This window comes from Neovison vison, chromosome 2 (genome assembly GCF_020171115.1).
Source record: "Neovison vison isolate M4711 chromosome 2, ASM_NN_V1, whole genome shotgun sequence".
Classification (NCBI taxonomy): Eukaryota; Metazoa; Chordata; class Mammalia; order Carnivora; family Mustelidae; genus Neogale; species Neogale vison.
In genome coordinates this window covers 58,465,526-58,486,406 of record NC_058092.1, presented here as the reverse complement: position 1 = coordinate 58,486,406, position 20,881 = coordinate 58,465,526, and the positions used below count along the sequence as shown (strand labels likewise).

The 20,881-nt window shown below is 34.9% G+C and overlaps 1 protein-coding gene across 1 annotated transcript in view; it reads left to right on the top strand.

The window, feature by feature from the left end:
• Window positions 1-20,881, top strand: part of ANKRD13C (ankyrin repeat domain 13C) — a 98,128-nt gene that overhangs the window by 44,788 nt on the left and 32,459 nt on the right. Inside the window, exons 5-8 of the mRNA XM_044238455.1 lie at window positions 3,877-3,922; window positions 9,755-9,821; window positions 14,816-14,960; window positions 20,239-20,370. Coding sequence (XP_044094390.1) covers window positions 3,877-3,922; window positions 9,755-9,821; window positions 14,816-14,960; window positions 20,239-20,370 — 390 coding nt within the window. The remainder of the gene's footprint in view (window positions 1-3,876; window positions 3,923-9,754; window positions 9,822-14,815; window positions 14,961-20,238; window positions 20,371-20,881) is intronic.

Genomic DNA, 20,881 nt, shown 5'->3' with positions numbered 1-20,881 from the left:
AGAAGAATGTGTATTCTGTTGCTTTGGGATAGAATGTTCTAAATATATCTGTGATATCCATCTGGTCCAGTGTGTCATTTAACGACTATTCCCTTGGTGATCTTTTGCTTAGAACATCTGTCCATTTCAGTGAGGGAGTGTTAAAGCCCCCTACTATTAATTGTATTACTGTTGATGTGTTTTTTTGATTTTGTTATTAATTGGTTTATATAGTTGACTGCTCCCATGTTTGGGGCATAGATATTTAAAATTGTTAGATCTTCTTGTTGGATAGATCCTTTAAGTATGATGTAGTGTCCTTCCTCATCTCTTATTATAGTCTTTGGTTTAAAATCTAGTTTATCTGATATTAGGATTGCCACCCCAGCTTTCTTTTGATGTCCATTAGCATGGTAAATTGTTTTTCACCTCCTCACTTTAAATTTGGAGGTTTCTTTGGGTCTAAAATGAGATTCTTGTAGACAGCATATTGATGTGTTTTTTATTTTTGTTTTTGTTTTTTATCCATTCTGATACCCTGTGTCTTTTGACAGGCAGGCAGAGAGACAGGCAGAGAGAGAGAGAAAGAGAGAGAGAGAGGAGGAAACAGGCTCCCTGCTGAGCAGAGAGCCCGATGCGGGACTCGATCCCAGGACCCTGGGATCATGACCCGAGCTGAAGGCAGAGGCTTTAACCCACTGAGCCACCCAGGCACCCCTGTCCTGGAAGCTTTTTATCTCTCCTTCTATTTTCACTGATAGTCTAGCTGGATATAGTATTCTTGGCTGCATATTTTTCTCATTTAGTGCTCTGAATATATCATGCCAGTTCTTTCTGGCCTGCCAGGTCTCTGTGGATAAGTCTGCTGTCAGTCTAATAAACCTACCATTGTATATTACAGACTTCATGTCTCGAGCTGCTTTTATGATTTTCTCTTTGTCACTAAGACTTGTATGTTTCACTATTAGATGATGGGGTGTAGACCTATTGTATTGATTTTGAGTGAGGTTTTCTTTGCCTCCTGGATTTTCATGCTTGTTCCCTTTGGTATATTGGGGAAATTCTCTACTATAATTCACTCCAGTATACCTTTTGTCCTACTGTCTCTTTCTTCTTCTTCTGGAATCCCAATTATTCTAATGTTGTTTCATCTTAAGGTATCAATTATCTCTCAGTTTCTCCCCTCGTGGTCCAGTAGTTGCTTGTCTCTCTTTTGCTCAGCTTCTTTATTCTCCATTATGTGTTCTTCTATATGACTAATTCTCTGTTCTGCCTCATTTATCCTAGCAGTAAGAGCCTCCATTTTTTATTGTACCTCATTAATAGCTTTTTAAATTTCAATTTGGTTAGATTTTAGTTCTTTTTCTCCAGAAAGGGTTTCTCTGATATCTTCCATAGCTTTTTTAGAGCCCAGCTAGCACCTTGAGAAATGTAGTTCTGAACTCTTGTTCTGACCTATTCCCAAGGTCCTTGTTGATTAGGTCCTTAGCCATTGATACTGCCTCTTGTTCTCTTCTTTGTGGTGAGTTTTCCACCTTGTCATTTTATTCAGATAAGGATATATGAATGAGTTTATAAAATGCCAAAAGTGTGGCAAAGACCACAGAAAAATGTATGCTAACCAAACCAGAAGAGAGCCAAAACTGGGGGGAGAAGAAGGGGGGAAAAAAAGAAATAAAAATTTAAAAAATAAATAATAAAATATTTTATATATATGCACACACACACATATTATGTGTGTGTGTATATATATATATTAGTATATATATTAGACTGGTGAATAGAACAGAGCCACTCACTTGGTTTTGGGTGTATATTGGTCTCTTAGAAGAACCTATCTCCCAAAATTTTAAAGAAAGAAAAATTTATATATATATAGACAAAAATAAGGGTAAACACGATGAAAGGATGGAGTGTGACTGTAAAGATAAAAATTTTAAAAAAGATTCTAAAAAAGGAATTGATAAATTGGTTGGGAAAAAAAAAGAGGAGGGAATGTGCTTAGTCTGGAGACTAGAACAAAGCCATATGCTAGATTAGGGTATATTTTGATCTATTTGAAGAAATTGTATACCAGAATTTTTTAGGAAAAAAACCCCTATATGTATACAAAAGATGAGGTTAAATACAATGAAGGGATAAAATAGGACTATAACAATGGAAGTTTAAAAAGATTTTTGTTTTTTTAGAAAGGTATTGTTATGATAAACTTTAAAATAGTTAAAAGAGGAAAGAGGAGGGGCACCTGGGTGGCTCAGTGGGTTAAGGCCTCTGCCTTCAGCTCGGTTTGTGGTCCTGGGGTCCTGGGATCGAGCCCCATGTCGGCCTCTCTGCTCCGCGGGAAGCCTGCTTTCTCCTCTCTCTCTCTCTGCCTGCCTCTCTGCCTACTTGGGATCTCTGTCTGTCAAATAAATAAATAAAATCTTAAAAAAAAAAAAAAAGAGGAAAGAAAAAGTTAAAAAAAACAGAATAAGAAAAAATAAAATTAAAAAAATTTAACTTTGCAAGACTAAAGGATCATGGGGTAAAAGCCATGAATTGTATGCATTGCCTTCCCCTAGCTCTGGAGTTCCACTCTTCTCCTTGATTGGTGAGCTTGCTCTTGGCTGGATGTTTTTGCTGATCTTTTGTGGGAAGGGCCTCTTGCAGTGATTTTCAAATGTCTTTGCCCTAGGCAGAATTGCACCACCCTTGCCAGGGACTAGACTAAGTAATCTCGGGTTCTCTCTTGGAGCTTTTGTTTCCTGAATGCTTCCCGTACTGGTTTGGAGGATGGGAATGAAAATGGCAGTCTCCCAGTTTCCCGCCCCATAGGAGCTGAGAGCTGGGGGCCTCACTCCACAGTGAGCCCTCAAAGATAAGCAGTCAGTCACTCCTGTCTCCCTGGTCTCTGGCTGCACTCCGAGCTCATCCGGCCTGTGACCAGGTGTTTCTATCTGTTTGGAGATAGAAACTGTCTCCAAACTCTATCTGGAGACCCCGTTTGGAGTCTCCAAACCTAGCAGATTACTGCTGCACTGCTCTTCCTGGAGGAGGAAGGTGAGTCTCCCCGGATCTGCCGCTTATGGGGTACCTGCTGGAAGAGCAGTGGTCTGACTGTGCCTTGGATTCCGGTTTAAGGTAACTCTGATCTGAACGTTCACTCATCGGCTCTGTCTCTGTAGTAGGCTTCCCCAACCCGATACCCTACAGCTCTGCCACACTCAGACACCCCCAATCTTTCTGTGACCCCACGGGACCTGAGACCACACTGTCCCCGTGAGGGCTTCACCCCTACTTAACCTCTGGAGCGATGTCCCTCAGTGGAGCAGACTTCTGAAAGCTCTAATTTTGTGCACTGCTTTGCCACTTGCCAGGAGCCGGCCCCTCCCTCTGCAGTCTGTTTTCCCGTTGCTTTGGATTCACTTCTCCGCACATCCTGCCTTTCAGAAAATGGTGGGTTTTCTGTTTCTAGAGTTGCTGCTCTTCTTTTCTTCTATCTCCTGTTAAGTTTGTAGGTATTCAGAATGGTTTGATACCTACCTAGCTTAACTCCTGGGATCTGATGTCATTTCAGTCTGCTTCTTCTCTGCTATCTTGCCTTTCCCAACACTGTTGATACCAATTTAAATGCCTGTCAGTTTCAGATATGTCTCAGTGTGATTAAAATATTCTTGTAAAATGTACAGTTGGTGCATATTTTCCTTTGTAGATAAGTATAATAATGTGTACTGTTGTAATGTTTTATTTTGTGATTTAACCATATTTTTTCTTCCAATTCAGAAATTGAAACTATTTTCTGTTCCTGTGTATAAACCTTTTATGATTATAGATTGAAAAAAGTAACAAAATATTCAGTAGATATAAGAGCTGTTAAACTAAGATGCATTCAGTAATTACTTGTATTTTGTTTCTCAGCTAGGTGACTTTTATCTGGAACTTCACTGGGATTTTCAAAGCTGGGGTAAGAGTGTGCTGTGTTTCACTGTAAAATATGTGCACATGCAGAAATGCAAGTGCAAAAATAGCTATTCTATAGAAATGTTAGCAGATTTGACACTTGCCTTAAGGAAAATTAAATATCTTTCATTACATTGAATGTAATGGAGTAAAGCCCTATAGTAATACTTAATTATCCCAGCCTAAATAATGACTTTCAAAAATCTCGGGTATGGTGCATAAACAATGAGTTTTGGAACTCTGAAAGAAAATAAAGTTAACTTAAAAAAACTTTCAAAAATCTTATTTTTAATAAGATTGAAAATTGTCTTTTCTTTTAAACAAAATGAAGGTTTAAATATTGTAATAAATATAAGGAATTTTCAAAGGGAAGAGAATAATTATAGGATTATTAAATTACTGAATTTAAGGAAATTGAAATATAGTACTTAGATCCCTGAATGAGAAGAATTCAGTTAACATTATGATTTTGTATATTTTGCCATCTTTCAGTCATTTTTGCCACTTTTATTGTATACTTTATAGCTACTTGTTTAACATACTGTTTGGTTGCTCACTGTTTCAATTATTTATAAGATCTTAATCCCTAGATATTTTACAGTCATTTAATGATTTATCTTGGCAAGGTAAGTTTCCCTCATCCCCATTTTAAACCTCAGTCCATTTAGGGAGAAAACCTTCATATCTAAATAGGAATTTGATGCTAGTGACCTTTACTAGTTAAGCAACTACTAAATTTGGAGTGTTTTTTGAAGATTTAAAAGCAATGTAATTTGTATGTAGGCTTGGATATAATGATCTTACATATTTTTTTAAAGCATCTCAATTAATTTCTATGATACAAAGGTATTTGAATGCTTAGTGATATTTATCCCCCAAATCATCATCAAACTAATCAGATATTGACAACCATAAAAATCAGTTACTGTTCACGTGAATGCTTTCAAACCCTTTTCAAAATTAATACAGGTGTATGTGTGCATGTATATATACACACAAATGAATACATATTTGTGTATTTATCCTCAGAATTATTTTTTAATGGGATCATTGCCATTATATTGTTACGCAATTTGTCATTTTTACATAATGTATCATAGACATATTTCCACATTGGTTCATAAGGAAGTACTTTATTTTGACAAATACATAATAATGTATAGCATGAATGATTAAAATTTTTATAGTGTGTTTTATCTCTAAATGTAAAGTTTTGATTTCTAACATAATCATTTTTTTCCAACATTGTTACAACTCTAGGTTATTAGGTTAGTTTTGGTTCCATCAAAATCACACATGATTTTTTTACACTGTAGATCTATCTTGCCTTTATGCTTTCTATAACATTCAGAGTCCTGGTCTTTTAGAACACTGAGAGAAAAAGGAATTTGTAGTAGCTTTGTAAAATAAAAGATCTCCATGTCAGATTGCTGTAAAACCTGAATACTATTGTTTTTACCCATTTTTTTTCCATCTGTAAAAACCCCAGGCCTGCTTGATAATCTTTTTTTCTTAAAATTTTATTTATTTATTTGACAGAAGGAGATCACAAGTAGGCAGAGAAGCAGGCAGAGAGATGAGGAAGCAGGCTCCCTGCTGAGCAGAGAGCCCGATGTGGGGCTCAATCCCTGAACCCTGGGATCATGACTCGGGCTGAAGGCAGAGGCTTTTACCCACTGAGTCACCCAGGCACCCCTGCTTGGCAACCTTATATTGAAGTAGTTCCTTGAGTATATTGGCTCTTTAACTGATTCTCAAGAAATTGTTAGTAGTTTAAATTCTAAAATAGTGTATCTAAGAAGTTTATCTTTTAAAATGTTTTAAAAATTTTAAAAGTAACATTTCAGTTATGTGAAGAAACAGAAATGGATGTAAGCGCTGCTGAAATTATACATGCATCTGTAGTTATAAACTTTATAAATATTGCATAATCAAATTTATGACATAACTGCGGTATTGAAAGTATGGCTTCTTTGGGAACTTGACTTTGATGCAAAAAAGTCAGCACATCTGTTTTATTGTTGATAAAGGATTTTACTGATTTCTGTCAAAACTACTAGCATCTAAGGGCTGGATATCATGTGTAACTCTAAAAACTAAGCTCACTGGCTATATTTAATTTAGAAACTTTGGATTTAAAAAATGCAGGATAATCCCTATTTTTAGCTTTGATTAATCAGCTTTTTTCTAGAATTTAGGCGTGTTTCTCTGCATTGTCAAAACCCCTAATATTGGGGTACCTGGCTGGCTTAGTTGGTAGAACATATAGCTCTTGATCTCAGGGTTGTGAGTTCAAGCCCCATGTTTTGGTCATGGAGCCTACTTAAAAAAAAAAAAAAAAAAAGAAGAAGAAGAATTTATAAATTCCCTTTGCAAACATAAAATGCTACTTAAATATGACACTTTTTAAAAAACTCTGATATTAAAAAAATAAAAGAGCAACTCAGAAATAAGGGAAAGTTAGGAAATACTGAGATCCAGGATTAGGTTTAATTAGAGGTAGTGGAGCATGCCCATTTTCATACTGTTATATCTAGTGTTTGACTGAAAATTGCTTCAGACTTGGTTAATAGCAAGTAAACTAAACTATTCCAGCTTAGGATTTTAGGTATAGAAAAGCTTTAAATCAGACTCAGAAGTGCTGGCACCTATCTGATGTGGCAAATCATGTATCTTTTCCAAGTGTCTTCATTTTTAAATGAGGTTAATAATTACCACAGATACTGCAAACTTTTATTTTCGTGTGGAAGAAATGAAACTATGTTTTTGAAGGAAGCCCTTTTTATACCTACTGCAAAACATTAAATAATTTATAGCATCGTAATAATCATGACTTCAAATTTAGGTTTGTGTATATAGCACAGTTAAAAAGAAAAACTAATATTTTAGAAGTTTCTTTATTTCATAATCTACAGAGTATCCTTTCTGTATTTGAGACTATTATTTGTGTGTTGTAGATATTGTAGATGCAAAATACTAGGTTTAGAAACTATTCTTAAGATCAAGGTATAAATGACAGGAAAACCTTTTTTTTTTTTTTTTTTTTTAATGTTATGTTAGTCACCATACAGTACCTCATTAGTTTTTGATGTCGTGTTTCATGATTCATTGCGTATAACACCTGGTTATTTATGCAGTCTATGCCCTCGTTAATACTCATCGGCACAGCAATCAGAAAGCAGAAAGAAATAAAAGGTATTCAGATTGGCAAAGAAGAAGTTAAACTCTTTTTATTTTCACAGATGATATGATACTTTATGTGGAAAACCCAAACGATTCCATCCCCAAATTACTAGAACTCATACAGCAATTCAGTAATGTGGCAGGATACAAAATCAATGCATAGAAATCAGTTGCTTTCCTATACACTAACAATGTAACTGTAGAAAGAGAAATTAGAAAATCGATTCCATATACAGTAGCACCAATAGCACCAAAACCCATAAGATACTTTGGAATAAACCTAACCAAAGAGTACAAGGATCTAGGAACTACAAAACACTCATGAAGGAAATAGAAGAAGATACAAAAAGATGGAAAAACATTCCATGCTCATGGATTGTAAGAATAAACATTGTTAAAATATCTGTGCCTCCCAGAGCAATCTATACTTTCATTGCCATCCGGATTAAAATACCAAGAGCATTTTTCAAAGTGCTGGAACAAACAGTCCTAAAATTTGTATGGAACCAGAAAAGACCCTGAATCAAAAGGAAGTGTTGAAAAGGAAAAACAAATCCAAAATTAAAATGTAGAGACTCTTCTTTTTTCAGTTCAGTGAATTATGCTACCTTTGGAGTGCTATGTTAAACTCTCAGATTATGCTGAGATAACTTAAGATAAAGAGACCTCAATTGTTTAGTTTATTTGAGGGAGGAAAAAAGTCATCACAGAATTGGGAAAATGCAAATTGCTCCATTTTTGGAATATATTAAAAGCTAGCAGGAATCTTTTTTTTTTTTGGTCTATGATGTTCCTTTTTCCCTTTTTATTAGCTTTTGCTTCTCAATTCCTCAATTTATTTTGTCTCTGTATTCATCTGTTCCTATGTTTCTGATTTTTGATAAATAAGTATTGATACATAATTCTAAATTTTGTTTTGTTACCATAGGTAACCATACTACTTCAAAAGATGCAATAAATTAAGTTAAATTCACAAATTAGGATACTATCTTTAATTATCTTTTTCACGCTTTACTAAACACTTAAGGACAGGAAAACTGGATCTTGATTAAGGAGCATTAAAGAAGAGCTTTGATCATTTATATAAGATAAATGCTATTATTGCTATTCTCAACTTCTGTTGTTTCATATGAGGAAAGATTTTTATCATAATGGTTACTGAGTCATCAAAAAGAAGGAAACCTTGGCATTTGCAATGACATGAAGGGAACTGCTAAGGGTATTGTGCTAAGCGAAACTAGTCAGTTAGAGAAAGACACATACCGTATGATTTCACTCATATACGGAATTTAAGAAACAAAACAGATGAACATAGGGGAAGGGAAGGAAAAACAAGATAAAAATTGAGAGGGAGGCAAATCGTAAGAGACACTGAACTCAAGGAAATAAATTGAGGGTTGCTAGAAGGGAGTTGGGTATGGGGAAGGGATAATTGGGTGATGGGTATTAAGGAGGGCACTTGATGTAATAAATGCTAGGTGTTATATGCAACTGATAAATGACTAAATTCTACCTCTGAAACTAAAAAAAAAAAGAAAAGAAAAGAAAATGACTTATATTCTCTGACTAGGGTAACTTTTAGTTGATATTACCTTTGGGCAGTAACTTATTTTTGTATAATGAAATGTCTAGAAAATTATCTTTAATGCTGAAAATCATGAATTATATGCCCTCTAAGAATTTAAAAAAGACATTGATATATTAATACACCTTTATGTTAATTAGAAAATAATGATGCTTTTTAAAAAGTTAACTAAAAAACTAACCTTTAATTTCTCTGAAATTTTTGTTTCTTTTTAACTGAGGTTGATTTATCATTCATTTTTAAAATGCTGAATTTTGTAAAATATGCATGTAGTATATCTTGTACACACACATTCTTTTATACATATGTATATGTGATGTGATCTTGATTTCAAGTATTTTGAACTTCACATTTTGGTTTTTTCTTTTTTTGTATGTGGTAGCTTAGTATAGCCTGTATATAGATTTATTCATCCAAATAATAACTATTTCCCAAAACGTAGCAGTTAATAAATAATAAAAATATCAGAATATGCTTGTGATATGAATATGAACAATACTGGATGTAGAAATCTGTAGGTAAATGTATGATTCTATTTTACAGATTTTGAAACTAAGGTGCAGTGAGCTTAAGTAACCAAGATCACATATTTGTAATTCAACCTCAAATTAGACTATTCAGCTCTAAAAATGTCTGTGTTTTAAAATACGCATTGCTTTTCTACTATTTAATGAAGTTGTATTTAAAGGATTAGGAAGGATCCAGGTTCATCAGGTTACCCATTCAGGATGGTTTGGTTGTCATAGGGCACTGTTTCCTCATCTGTAATAATGTCCTGCACTATGAACCCAAGAGTGACACTGTATTGACTCTGCTATTTGTGTGTGTGTGGGTGGGTAGGTGGGCAGAGTGGTGAACTATATAACAATTCCAATTAAATAGTAGATTTTTGAAGTTGCTCAGAATTGCTTTATATATTATTTTTAAGTGGAAAATACTATTTTAAAGGAAATTATTACAATTTTAGTGAACTAATAAAATGTTTAAGTTACTCTTTTTCTAATTAAGAAATTTGTAATGTCTCAAAACTAGGTAGTTATCTTTTATCTTTTCTTTTTAAAAATACAGTGCCTTTACTTTCCCGTATTCTGCCTTCTGATGCATGTAAAATATACAAACAAGGTATCAATATCAGGTAAGGTGATTTGATATTTTTCTGAGTAACAGAAAATTGAGATTTAGAGGAAGGTTTTCTTTCTATATCAATAGGTTACATTTGGATGTAGTATTTAATAACTTAAACATGCTGTAATATATTCACAGTATATTATCTTATTTGAGACATCATACAGAGAAGAAACCAAAGATAAAATCTTGACTAAATCAACTATTCCTATTCAACTGCAGACTATCTAGGAGGCAAATAGAGTGAAGATCATGAATATCTTAAAATGGGAAGATCTAAGGTGGTTATCTCTCTGATCCTGACTTTTTAAGGAATAGGGACACACATAAGGAGCACCCAACTCTTGTTCTTTTTTCTAAATCCCTCTCATACCCCTCCCTCCTCTGCCTATCCATGCACTATTTGATCATCTATCCTTCTAGGGAACACTTTAAGGCTAATTTTAATTTCCTTCTTCTTCTTTTTAAAGTTAAGATTGATTTTTGGGTCTGATGGTATTTATTTTACTCATGTTACTTTTATCATTACTTACATCTTAAACTTTATATTAATATAGGTATATTTAGGGGTGCTTGGATGGTTCAGTAGTTAAGCATCTGCCTTCGGCTTGGGTCATGATCCCAGGGTCCTGGGATTGAGCCCCACGTTGGGCTCCCTGCTCAGCAGGAAGCCTTCTTTTCCCTTTCCCCCTCCCCTTGCTTGTGTTCCATCTTTCACTGTGTCTCTGTCAAATAATGAAATAAAATCTTTTAAAAAAAGACAGGTCTATTTATAAATTACATATGTAAGATGTATATAATACTAATGAATATGCCAACTTATATATATATATATGTGTGTGTGTGTGTATTTATAATAAATATATATATATATGTCAGTAATTTTGTAAATCTATGTCTCTCCATGTCTCCAGAATATTAATTTGGACATGTAAAGGTCTAGAACTGGAAATATCTTGAGACTATCTCATAAAAACTCTTTGTTTTAGTATTATTATTTTTAAAGATTTTATTTATTTATCTGACAGAGAGAGACACAGCAAGAGAGGAAACACAAGCCGGGGGAGTGGGAGAGAGAGAAGGAGTGGAAGGCAGAGCTTAATGACTGAGTCACCCACGTGCCCCCAAAACTTTTCGTTTTATAGATGAGAAAATTTAGAGAGGTGAAGTGATTTTTATAAGAGCATATTGTGAATTAATGGCTGGGTCAGGACCTTTGACTTCCTATTTGTTATCACCATGTCACAAGGTAGAAATTTTAGAATGTCGGCTCTGAGATTTATTAAGAGTTATTTTAAATTACAGTGAAGAGATAATCTTTAGTTGAAAGTAAGTTCTACGGTAATTGTCCTCAAGCAGTAGAATTTGATTCAGGTGGATATTTCTCGTTTTTGTTTTTAAAAACAACCTCTTCAGATGTTTCTAATTATGGAAGTACTTAGGTACGTTAAATTCATAGTCCGTGTAGAAACCTTGCAAAATACAGAAAAATAGAAGAAAAACTAGGAAAGGATTTGATAATGATGTAGATTTACTTCAGCAGCCTATTAACATTATATTATGATTTTTATCAAAAATTATTCATCATTTTAACAATGTTTAGTTGCTTGCCAAAGGTAGTAGATAATTTGGGAGAACATTATTATTTTCCATATGCTACTTTTAAAAAGGTTACTTTGAGTTCTGAGTCTTAAATGTAGGATAAAAGGAGCTTCTTTTAAAAAATTATTTCATATTATATTAATTCATATTTATATATGAATTTTATAAGTGAATGATGTGCATATTACATAATAAATAAAGACAATGAAATAATAGTGCCAGAGAATATAGAGTAATAAAGATTAAGAGAAAGCTACTATAATTTATTAAGATGCTCAGTCCTGGGGCTTACAAGCAACTGAGGATGAAGGAGATAAGTGATAGGTTCTAAAGCTCTCATTACCAAGTTTACCAGATTAATGGAGAGGCTGGGTTTTAGGATGTATGACAAAGGGTTTTTTTTGCATAGATGAGAAGAACCTAATTAAAAAAAACCATTAAGATTAAATAACTTTCAAATGTAAACATCATGAGATAGGTTTTTTTTTTTTTTTACATCACTTCAAATGAAACTGAATTTTAAACTATGTTCAAAGAAATCTTACTTGTGTTTCATGACAACCATGTGATCATTTAAAATATCTTTTCTGGGGCGCCTGGGTGGCTCAGTGGGTTAAGCCTCTGCCTTTGGCTCAGGTCATGATCTCAGGGTTCTGTGATGGAGTTCCGCATCGGGCTCTCTGCTCAGCAGGGAGCCTGCTTCCTCCTCTCTGCCTGCCTCTCTGCCTGCTTGTGCAGATCTCTCTCTCTGTCAAATAAATAAATAAAATCTTTAAAAAAAAAAAAGTATCTTTTCTGGTGTCAAGGAGAAATGAATACTTTAGTGGAAATAGGAAAGTATGAGTAATTTTATTTTTGAGAATATTAGTAAACATTTTCACTGTTAATAATTATGAGGCATTCTGTAAACACTGACTGAAATGATCAGGCCAAACTTTGCCTCTTCTCAGGCTTTTCCTGTCTCAAGAGAAGGCTCTATATTCTTTTTCATTGTTACTTGGCATTTTTCAAGCTTTTATCTCAAAAAGAATGTTTTCTGGTTTTTTTTTTAACATTTTCTATTCAGATTTTTGCAGTTATATAATTTTTTTTTCATGGCTAATCACATGGCAAAAATTAAAAATATTTAGACTCAAACATTTAAAGCAAGGAATAGTTAATACATTAAAATGCCATCATGGTAATTATATCCTTATGAGGCATGTGTAATTCAGTAGGCCCTCTAGTATGTCAGGGATATTCCAGAAAATGTACTGGGTAGTCTCCTTGTAATTGCAAATGATAAAAACACAAATAAAAATTGGCTATGAGTGATTTTAGGTATGGCTAGATCTAAGGTTTCAAATGTCACCATGTCTGTCTGTCTTTGTCTTCCTGTTTCTCTCTGTGCATCTCTTCCTTCACTGTTCTTATCTCTACCCCTTCCTTGTATCTCCATTCCTTCCAACCCACTACTGCTTTCATCCAGTTTAGGCAAGAAGGAAATGGAGGCAGGAGATTGTTCTGTTTCATTCCCTCTTTTATGTGGGGTGTGGAGTTCCCTGGTAGAAGTTTGAAGTCCAAATAGACCACTTACATAAAATGATCTTTTCTTTTTTTTTTTTTTAAGATTTTATTTATTTACTTGACAGACAGAGATCACAAGTAGGCAGAGAGGCAGGCGGTGGAGGGGGGAGAAGCAGACTTCCCGCTGAGCAGAGAGCCCGATGCGGGCTCAATCCCAGAACCTTGGGATTATGACCTGAGCTGAAGGCAGAGGCTTAACCCACTGAGCACCCCGGTGCCCCTGATCTTTTCCTTTTTGATATTATCAGTAGCTTACATCTTACAGAGGTAGGGGATGAGCCTCTTTTGCTGTCATTATTTTTTCTTATACCACATGTACAGGTAGTAACAGGGTATATTTAGTAGTACAGGCACTAGTAGTACAGTAGCAGGCCCCTGGAGGTGGACCAGGAGCTAGAATTCAGCAATAAAGCAGCAGGCAGGATTCACCCCTTTAGAAGTTTGTGACTTGCTTTTTTTTTTTAGGGTTTCTTGATTTTATTCTGTGGGGTATATACATTTTATTTGGTTTAGAAAGGAGACCCTTGTATATAAGGTAACCATACTTCCCTCTTTGCTCTTGGTTCCTCCCTGTTACCCTAGCAAAATTATTATATCACCTTCACTTTTAAAAGGTAGTAGTTTTGTTGATAAATTTATATGTAACCGCAGTTACTCTTTTGAAGCACCATCTAAGATATATTCCAGTTCTCAGATTTTTCTGTGTAGGGACAACAAGAATGTTTATTCCCTTTGTCTGGAATGAGAATTGAATAACTTAAATGAAGTAATGAATTCTTAGAAACTCAGTAGCTAGGGTATAATCAGCACCTCTTAACAGCTGTGTCAACCCATTTTTTAGATTAAGTACTATGTTTTAAGTACCCATTTTTTCGATTAAGTACTGTGTTTTAGCCGGTAAGAGAGATCCTAATGTGATCTACAAAGCCTAGTGAAAGATTGAAGCACTTTAGGGGGACTTGTGAACTTTTCCATTCTAGTATATTCCGGAATTTCAACAAACCGTGCGTGGTTTGTGGGATTTATTTGAGACCAATCCATTGGGCCTAAACCATGCAAGGTCTTAGCTACCAAGGAGTATGATAAATACACAAGTTTGTGAGTCCATGAATCTTCGGCACATAAATGATCCATAAGGTTTTTAGGCTATGGAGATGATGGGAAAGAGACTGCTGATCTGAACCTGGGAAGTGAAACAGAAAGGACAAGAATTTGGAATAAATTAAATGATTTATCTAGTTGAAGAATGAAGCCAGGTTTGGTATTAGATGGCTAGGCCTAAGGCATAGATGTAGATCAAAAGAGCAAGACTGGACACATAGTCCTTAATCTGAGAATATGGTCCATCTATTGCTGTATGTACCCTTCCTATATACTCTCATGAACTAGCAACATGGTTTTGTTGGGATCAAAGAATGTTAGACAAGTCTGCTTTCCATTAATGCCCTTCACAGTTGAAGTAACTTTTATGGAGTAGCTGCAGCAAGAGCAATGGTAGGGAACAAGGTATAGTTATGGAAATATTTGAACAATGTAGAAACAGTCTTTTTCTTGTTGAAATAATAAAGTATATACTCAGGAAATTAAACATAGGAAAAATTTAATTTATACATTTAAATATTCTTTCTATAGAAATAGAAATATTCTTTCTATAAAATTTATACATTTAAATATTCTTTCAGTGTTTTTAAATAAAATACTTTAGATTTTTACTATAAGTTTGACTTTGAAATATGGTGTTAGCATCAATTAAACAGGCAACAAAGCTTGTTTAATTATCATAGAGTTTTATCAAAATTTTATTTGTCAGGTTTCTCATCTATCCGTCTTTCACAGGCTTGACACTACTCTCATAGACTTTACTGACATGAAGTGCCAACGAGGGGATTTAAGCTTCATTTTCAATGGGGATGCGGCACCCTCTGAATCTTTTGTAGTATTAGACAATGAACAAAAAGTTTATCAGCGAATACACCATGAGGTGAGCATGTCATCTTGTCAGTATTTCTCTAAATGGCTTTTTAAAAATACCTATGTATGCAACCAAACGTCAATGTAATTGTTTTAAAAGTCACAAAGTATAGGTGAGATGGTTCATTCCCAGTGCTTTCATTTCTTTACTAATAGCTTTAAGGTTTTTTTGTTTGTTTGTTTGTTTTTTAATATTCAGGTCTTCATCCTGACCTTCCATTGAGACCATTTGCTCATAATTCACTGATGATCTTTTAGTTAAATGAACTGCAACTTCTTTTAGTTCTCATTTGTAGCTCTGATTTGTGGCACCTGTGCCAGCCCTTTTACCATTTATTATCTTGCTGCCTTAGCTTCATCCCTGACCATCTCCATCCACTTAGTAGCAACATCTCTTTTGGCTGTCCGTCTGTACTTTTTTGTACTCTTTTACTGTCCTTAACTTTTTGGCTGCTTTATCTTCTCCCTCTTGAAATACAAAAATATCTTCCTTCTGTTATGTCGTATCTCCCCGTTGGTATTGCCTGTATAGCAACCACTGAAAAATCATATACACGTTTATCTTCATCCTTTTTTCCCTGAATGCCCTGCTATAAACCAAAGAAAAAGTTTTTCCTGTATCTATACATCATAGATAACCTTAAAAATGTTTTTAAATCAACATTTTATTTTACCACTGTTGCTGTTCTTTTCTCTTCTTTCTTCTCCTCTCTTCTCTTCTCTTTCCTGGTACCTAACACGGGGCTTGAACTCATGACCCTGAGATTGAGACTGAGCTGAGATCAAGAGTCAGATGCTTAACTGACTGAGCCACCCAGGCACCCTGCTTTTCTTTTGGTTTTGTTTTTCAACATTTCATTTCCCTACGTAGTCATTCACCACATCCTGTGGCTTCTTCCTTAATATCTCTTATTTTAGACCCTCCTCCTACTACCATGCCTATTGATGAGACCTTAATTACATTGTGTATGTACTACTAAATACTTTCCTAACTGGCAGTGAGCAATGAAGATTTAGATTGGAAGAGGAGAAGAAAAAGAAGGTATTCCTTGTGGAGGAAACAGGATGAATAAAGTCAGGGAAGTGGGAATGAGAATGGTATGTTTGACAAACAGAAAAGAGGTCTGACTGTGGTGAAGGTTTCTGTTACTGAGAGTGGCCATGTGGTTTGTGGAAGGCTTTAAAAGCCAGATAAGCTAAAAGAATCTGCTGTAGTTGGCAATAGAGAATCATGGCTCCACAAGTAATTTAAGTGCTTTACAGCTTTTTTCATTAAATCTTTAATCTCTCAGAGCAAATAATATTATTATCTCCATTTTACAGATTAGAAAATTGAGGCTTATAGATGTTAAATGACATCTTCAAGTTCACACAACTAGTATGTAAGATGGGTTGGGAAAATAGGGAGATTAGAGGTAGGGAACTTATGGAAGTTTTTATTTTTTTACAGTTCTACAGTTGAGAAGTGATAAGGCTCTTGACTAGGATTGTACAGTGAATACCTAAAAAAACTAGAATGAAAGATTGTGATTTGGTAGTAGTTTGAATGCAGTGAATTAAGAATTAGAAAGATTTAAGGGTAAGTATAGTGCTTCTGCCTTGAAGAGTGGAATGATGGTGGTGCCAGTGATAGAACTGGAAGATCTGGAATGTATATGTTTGAGGTTTTAGATGATGTTAGTTTTGAGTCATTTGCTAAAATCAATGTACTTACTTCAACCCTGTCTTTATCAGACTTCTTGGTCCATTATTGGTCTGTTGCTCCGCCGCTTGCCGGGAGCCGGCCCCTCCCCCCGGGGTCTATCTTCCCGTCGCTTTGGATTCACTTCTCCGCCAGTCCTACCTTTCAGAAAGTGGTTGTTTTTCTGTTTCTAGAATTGCTGTTCTTCTTCTCTTCGATCTGCCGATGGATTTGCAGGTGTTTGCAATCTTTAGATAAGCTCTCTAGCTGATCTCCTGCTAGCTGAGGTAGTCTCAGCCTGCTACTTCTCCGCCATCTTGACTCCTCCCCTCTTGGTCCATTATTGGAAACTTAGTTCTTAAAATTATAATTTCCTTACGATTTGACTTTGGTCAAGTGATCTGTTCCCTTCTCTTCTTATTCGTTGTTGCCTGTTCCTTTTTCTCTGCCACCTCTTGAATATTGGTGTACCCTCAATGTGGTTCTCATTTTGACAAACCGTCAGAATAATCTCTTCTATTCCTACATCTTGAGCTACCTACCACAGGTTGATAATAGATCTCTCAGTGGAGATCTATCTACGTAAGTTCATAATGGATATCAGGTACCTCAAAATTCAGCTCATCTAAAACTTAATTCTCTTTTTTCCCCTCTAAACTCCAAACCTGCCCTCTCTCCCATTGTCCTTCGTTTGATGAATGACATCATTCTCTATTCAGTCAGGAGACTGTGAGTTATTTTTGAAATATTTCTTGTATTCCATGTTTCCTAATTAGAGAACAAGTGTGGTCCTTTCTGTCTCCCTAATGTCTTATAATTACCTCTTTTTAATCATACCATTACTGCCACAATTCAGATATTCATTATCTCTCAACCGGACCGTTACAAAATGGTCATCAAAAACATGACTATCGGGCGCCTGGGTGGCTCAGTGGGTTAAGCCACTACCTTCAGCTCAGGTCATGATCTCAGGGTCCTGGGATCGAGTCCCGCATTGGGCTCTCTGCTCAGCAGGAAGCCTGCTTCCTTCTCTGTCTCTGCCTGCCTCTCTGTCTACTTGTGATATCTCTCTGTCAAATAAATAAATAAAATCTTTAAAAAAAAAGTTATAAAAAACAAAACAAAACAAAACATGACTATCCTGGTCCCCTTCTTGTCTGCTTCTAAATCATCCCATATATTGGAGATAGATTGAACATTGAAAGCAACTTCATGAAACCTGCCTTCTTTAATGATACTGTATAAGATCCCTGTTTCCTAAAGAATGAAATCCAAATTCCTTAACATGACCTGGAACCCTCTGTGACCTGACTTTTGCTTACTTTTCCAGCCTGTTTTTATTTTACTATCTTAGATACCCTCATACTGAGCTCTTTGCAGTTTTTCAGATGTGCCATGCCATTTGGAGCCTCATTCCTTTGTTCACATTGTTTCCACCTCCTGGAATGCTCTTCTTCTTGTACTTCCATACTTTTGGGGTGTCTACTTAGTGTGACTTCCTCCTTTGTCAGGTGACCATTATTTTGTTCATGCTCCTACTGAATCTGGTACTATAGTGCTTCTAATGCTATATTCATTTATGTGGCATTCTTCCTCTGCTCCCCATGGTTCCTTTAGTTGTATTCTCTGGTACCTAATACAGTGCATCAATACATTCCAGGCTGGAGTTTGGCAAACACTTTCTGTAAAGGGAGAAAGAGTAAATATGTTAGATATTTATATATATTTTTTGGGCCAGATGGTCTCTGTCACAACTACTCAACTCTGCTTTTAGTAACCTAAAAATAGGTATAGAGAGTATTTCAATGCATGAGTGTGGCTATACTCCGATTTATTTATAAACACAGGTAGTACACTGGATTTTGCCTACTGGCCATAGTTCACCAGCCTTTATTCTAGACTCTTGGATAATTTATTAAATAATTTGACCTCTTGCATATTAAAGACAATAGGATAGTTACTAGGCAACAAGTGAGCTAGAAGCATGGCATTGAAATAGAAGAGAGTAAGGCTACTAGTGTAAATATTAGCTAATCTTAAAGTAGCAATGGAATTATGAAAGGATTGGTATTTAGGGTGTATGTGTGTGTGTGTTTTATACCTAAAAAAATATAGAAAAGCTTGATTTGAGCATCAGTCCTCAAGGCAGGGAATAGTTATTGTTTATTCTAATATATATACATAAATAATAACTGTTCAATAAATGTTTCTTTAACAAATATTACTAATGATTGATCTTTTTGAATGATGTGGTTAGGAGATGGCCTGTCTGTGATTTTTAGAAGAGTTCTGTTGCAAAAGTTTATTTAAAAAGAGGGTTTTTGAAACTTAAGGCAAATTTCTTCATAGACAGTGTTGTATATAGTATTGTTCCGAAGCTAATGCATGAAATCCTAATTGATTTAGAGTATATTTGAAACATAATGCCTGACGGTTCTATACCTATGCCAGCTAAAGTTTTTCTTTAGAAAACTGTGTTCAGAGTTAGTTTGGTTACTGGAGCTACATTTTCACCTCTTACAGCTTTAGCATTAATGTCAGGATTTTTCATTCTTCACTTGTAAGGGTAAAGGAAATGGCCCTGTTCCAGTCCCAGGGTATTGCTGTGGTTTTGTTTTTGTTTTTTTTCTATAGACTTATAAGTTCAGAAATAGATTATATCTGGATGAAGTTTGGTGGTTAAGAATAGAAAATGGACCTCTTGGGAAGCTAGAAATCTGGAGATAGGGGAAAGACAGCCTCTAGTCATATCTTACTCCCTAGTCACTTCTCTAGTTTATGGCTTTTTTCTCCTTTCTTTCCCCTTAGGACACTGTAGTCCTAAGTATCAGAGATTCTCTTCTTGGCCTATTACAGAATAGAACCTCATTTTATACCTACTCATTTACCCTTCTGTACCTGATCATTTAGTCTTCTATCTCTGAAGCAAGCACAAACCTTTTTTTCTCATTTAAAAAAATAATTATTAATCAGTTATTATATATTAGCACTGGGAAATATTTAGAGGATAAACCAGAAACAAGACTAATTCTTATGTTTTGAAACCATGGTTTTTTATTTTTGGGTTCCCTTTCTTGCTATAAGGAATATAGAGAGGATCGCTTTTCTTCTTTCCTTCTCTCCTCTCTTTCTCTTCCTTTCTCCTTCCATTCCTTCCACGTACAGTTATTGGGAAAGAAAGGCTCAAATGATAGGGGTGGGTCTTTGGAGGAAAAAGAGTTAAAGTAAGATTGATCTATATTTGAAGAAAATCTTGATAAGGGAATTTTGTCTCAGACCTCTCAACTTAATCTTTTAAAATTGCTCTACATACTCTATATTTCTGTAATCAGTAACCCAGTATTGTTTCCATGACCTATCTTTAATAATATAAGAGTACTGTATTTTATGTGCCCCATATTTACAGATTTATAATTAGCTTTAATTCATTTAGAGATACAGAGTTAAAACTTCTATAATTGGTTTTTAGATTAAGACTTAACATTTTTTAGAATCTGTCCTTTTTGGTTTTAAAATCTGTAACATTTAATTGTTGATATTTTCATATGTAGTACTAATAACCTTTGGAAACCTAGATTCTTATATTTAACTTATACCCCCACTGCAGGAATCAGAGATGGAAACAGAAGAAGAGGTTGACATTTTAATGAGTAGTGATATTTACTCTGCAACTTTATCAACCAAATCAATTTCTTTCACGCGTGCCCAAACAGGATGGCTTTTTCGGGAAGATAAAACAGTATGTGTAAATCTTGTTTTTTCAACTTTAAAAATTGTTCAGTATTTAATGTTACCAAAATAACGTGGTGGAAATGCGGAAGAAGTAGCTTACTGAATTGTCTCCCAATGGTTTATTCCCTCCTCCTTAATCCAGATAGGGAATTATAATGGTTGTTTACAGAGTTAGAAGATATTCTTACAGAATCAAGGAGAGAAAGTTTAGCTCATTTGACTTTTGTTGAGAAACATTCTTGCTGTCAGCTGCCTTGTTATTCACAGGGAAACATGGTTTCATTACATTTCTAATGCTTTTATTCCTTAAGACCACAAAGAGGGATACACTTTTGAATTCGTTTCCCTGGACCTTTCTTTTTTCTACTATTAGACTTTTAAATATTTAAAACTATTTACTCACTCAGTATCCATTTCTCAGTATTCCATTCGTATGACTGGAATTAAATAAGCTTATGTTTCTAAAAAAATAAATAAGCTTTCATTTCTATAACAGTCATTAAATTAAATTTCCATGG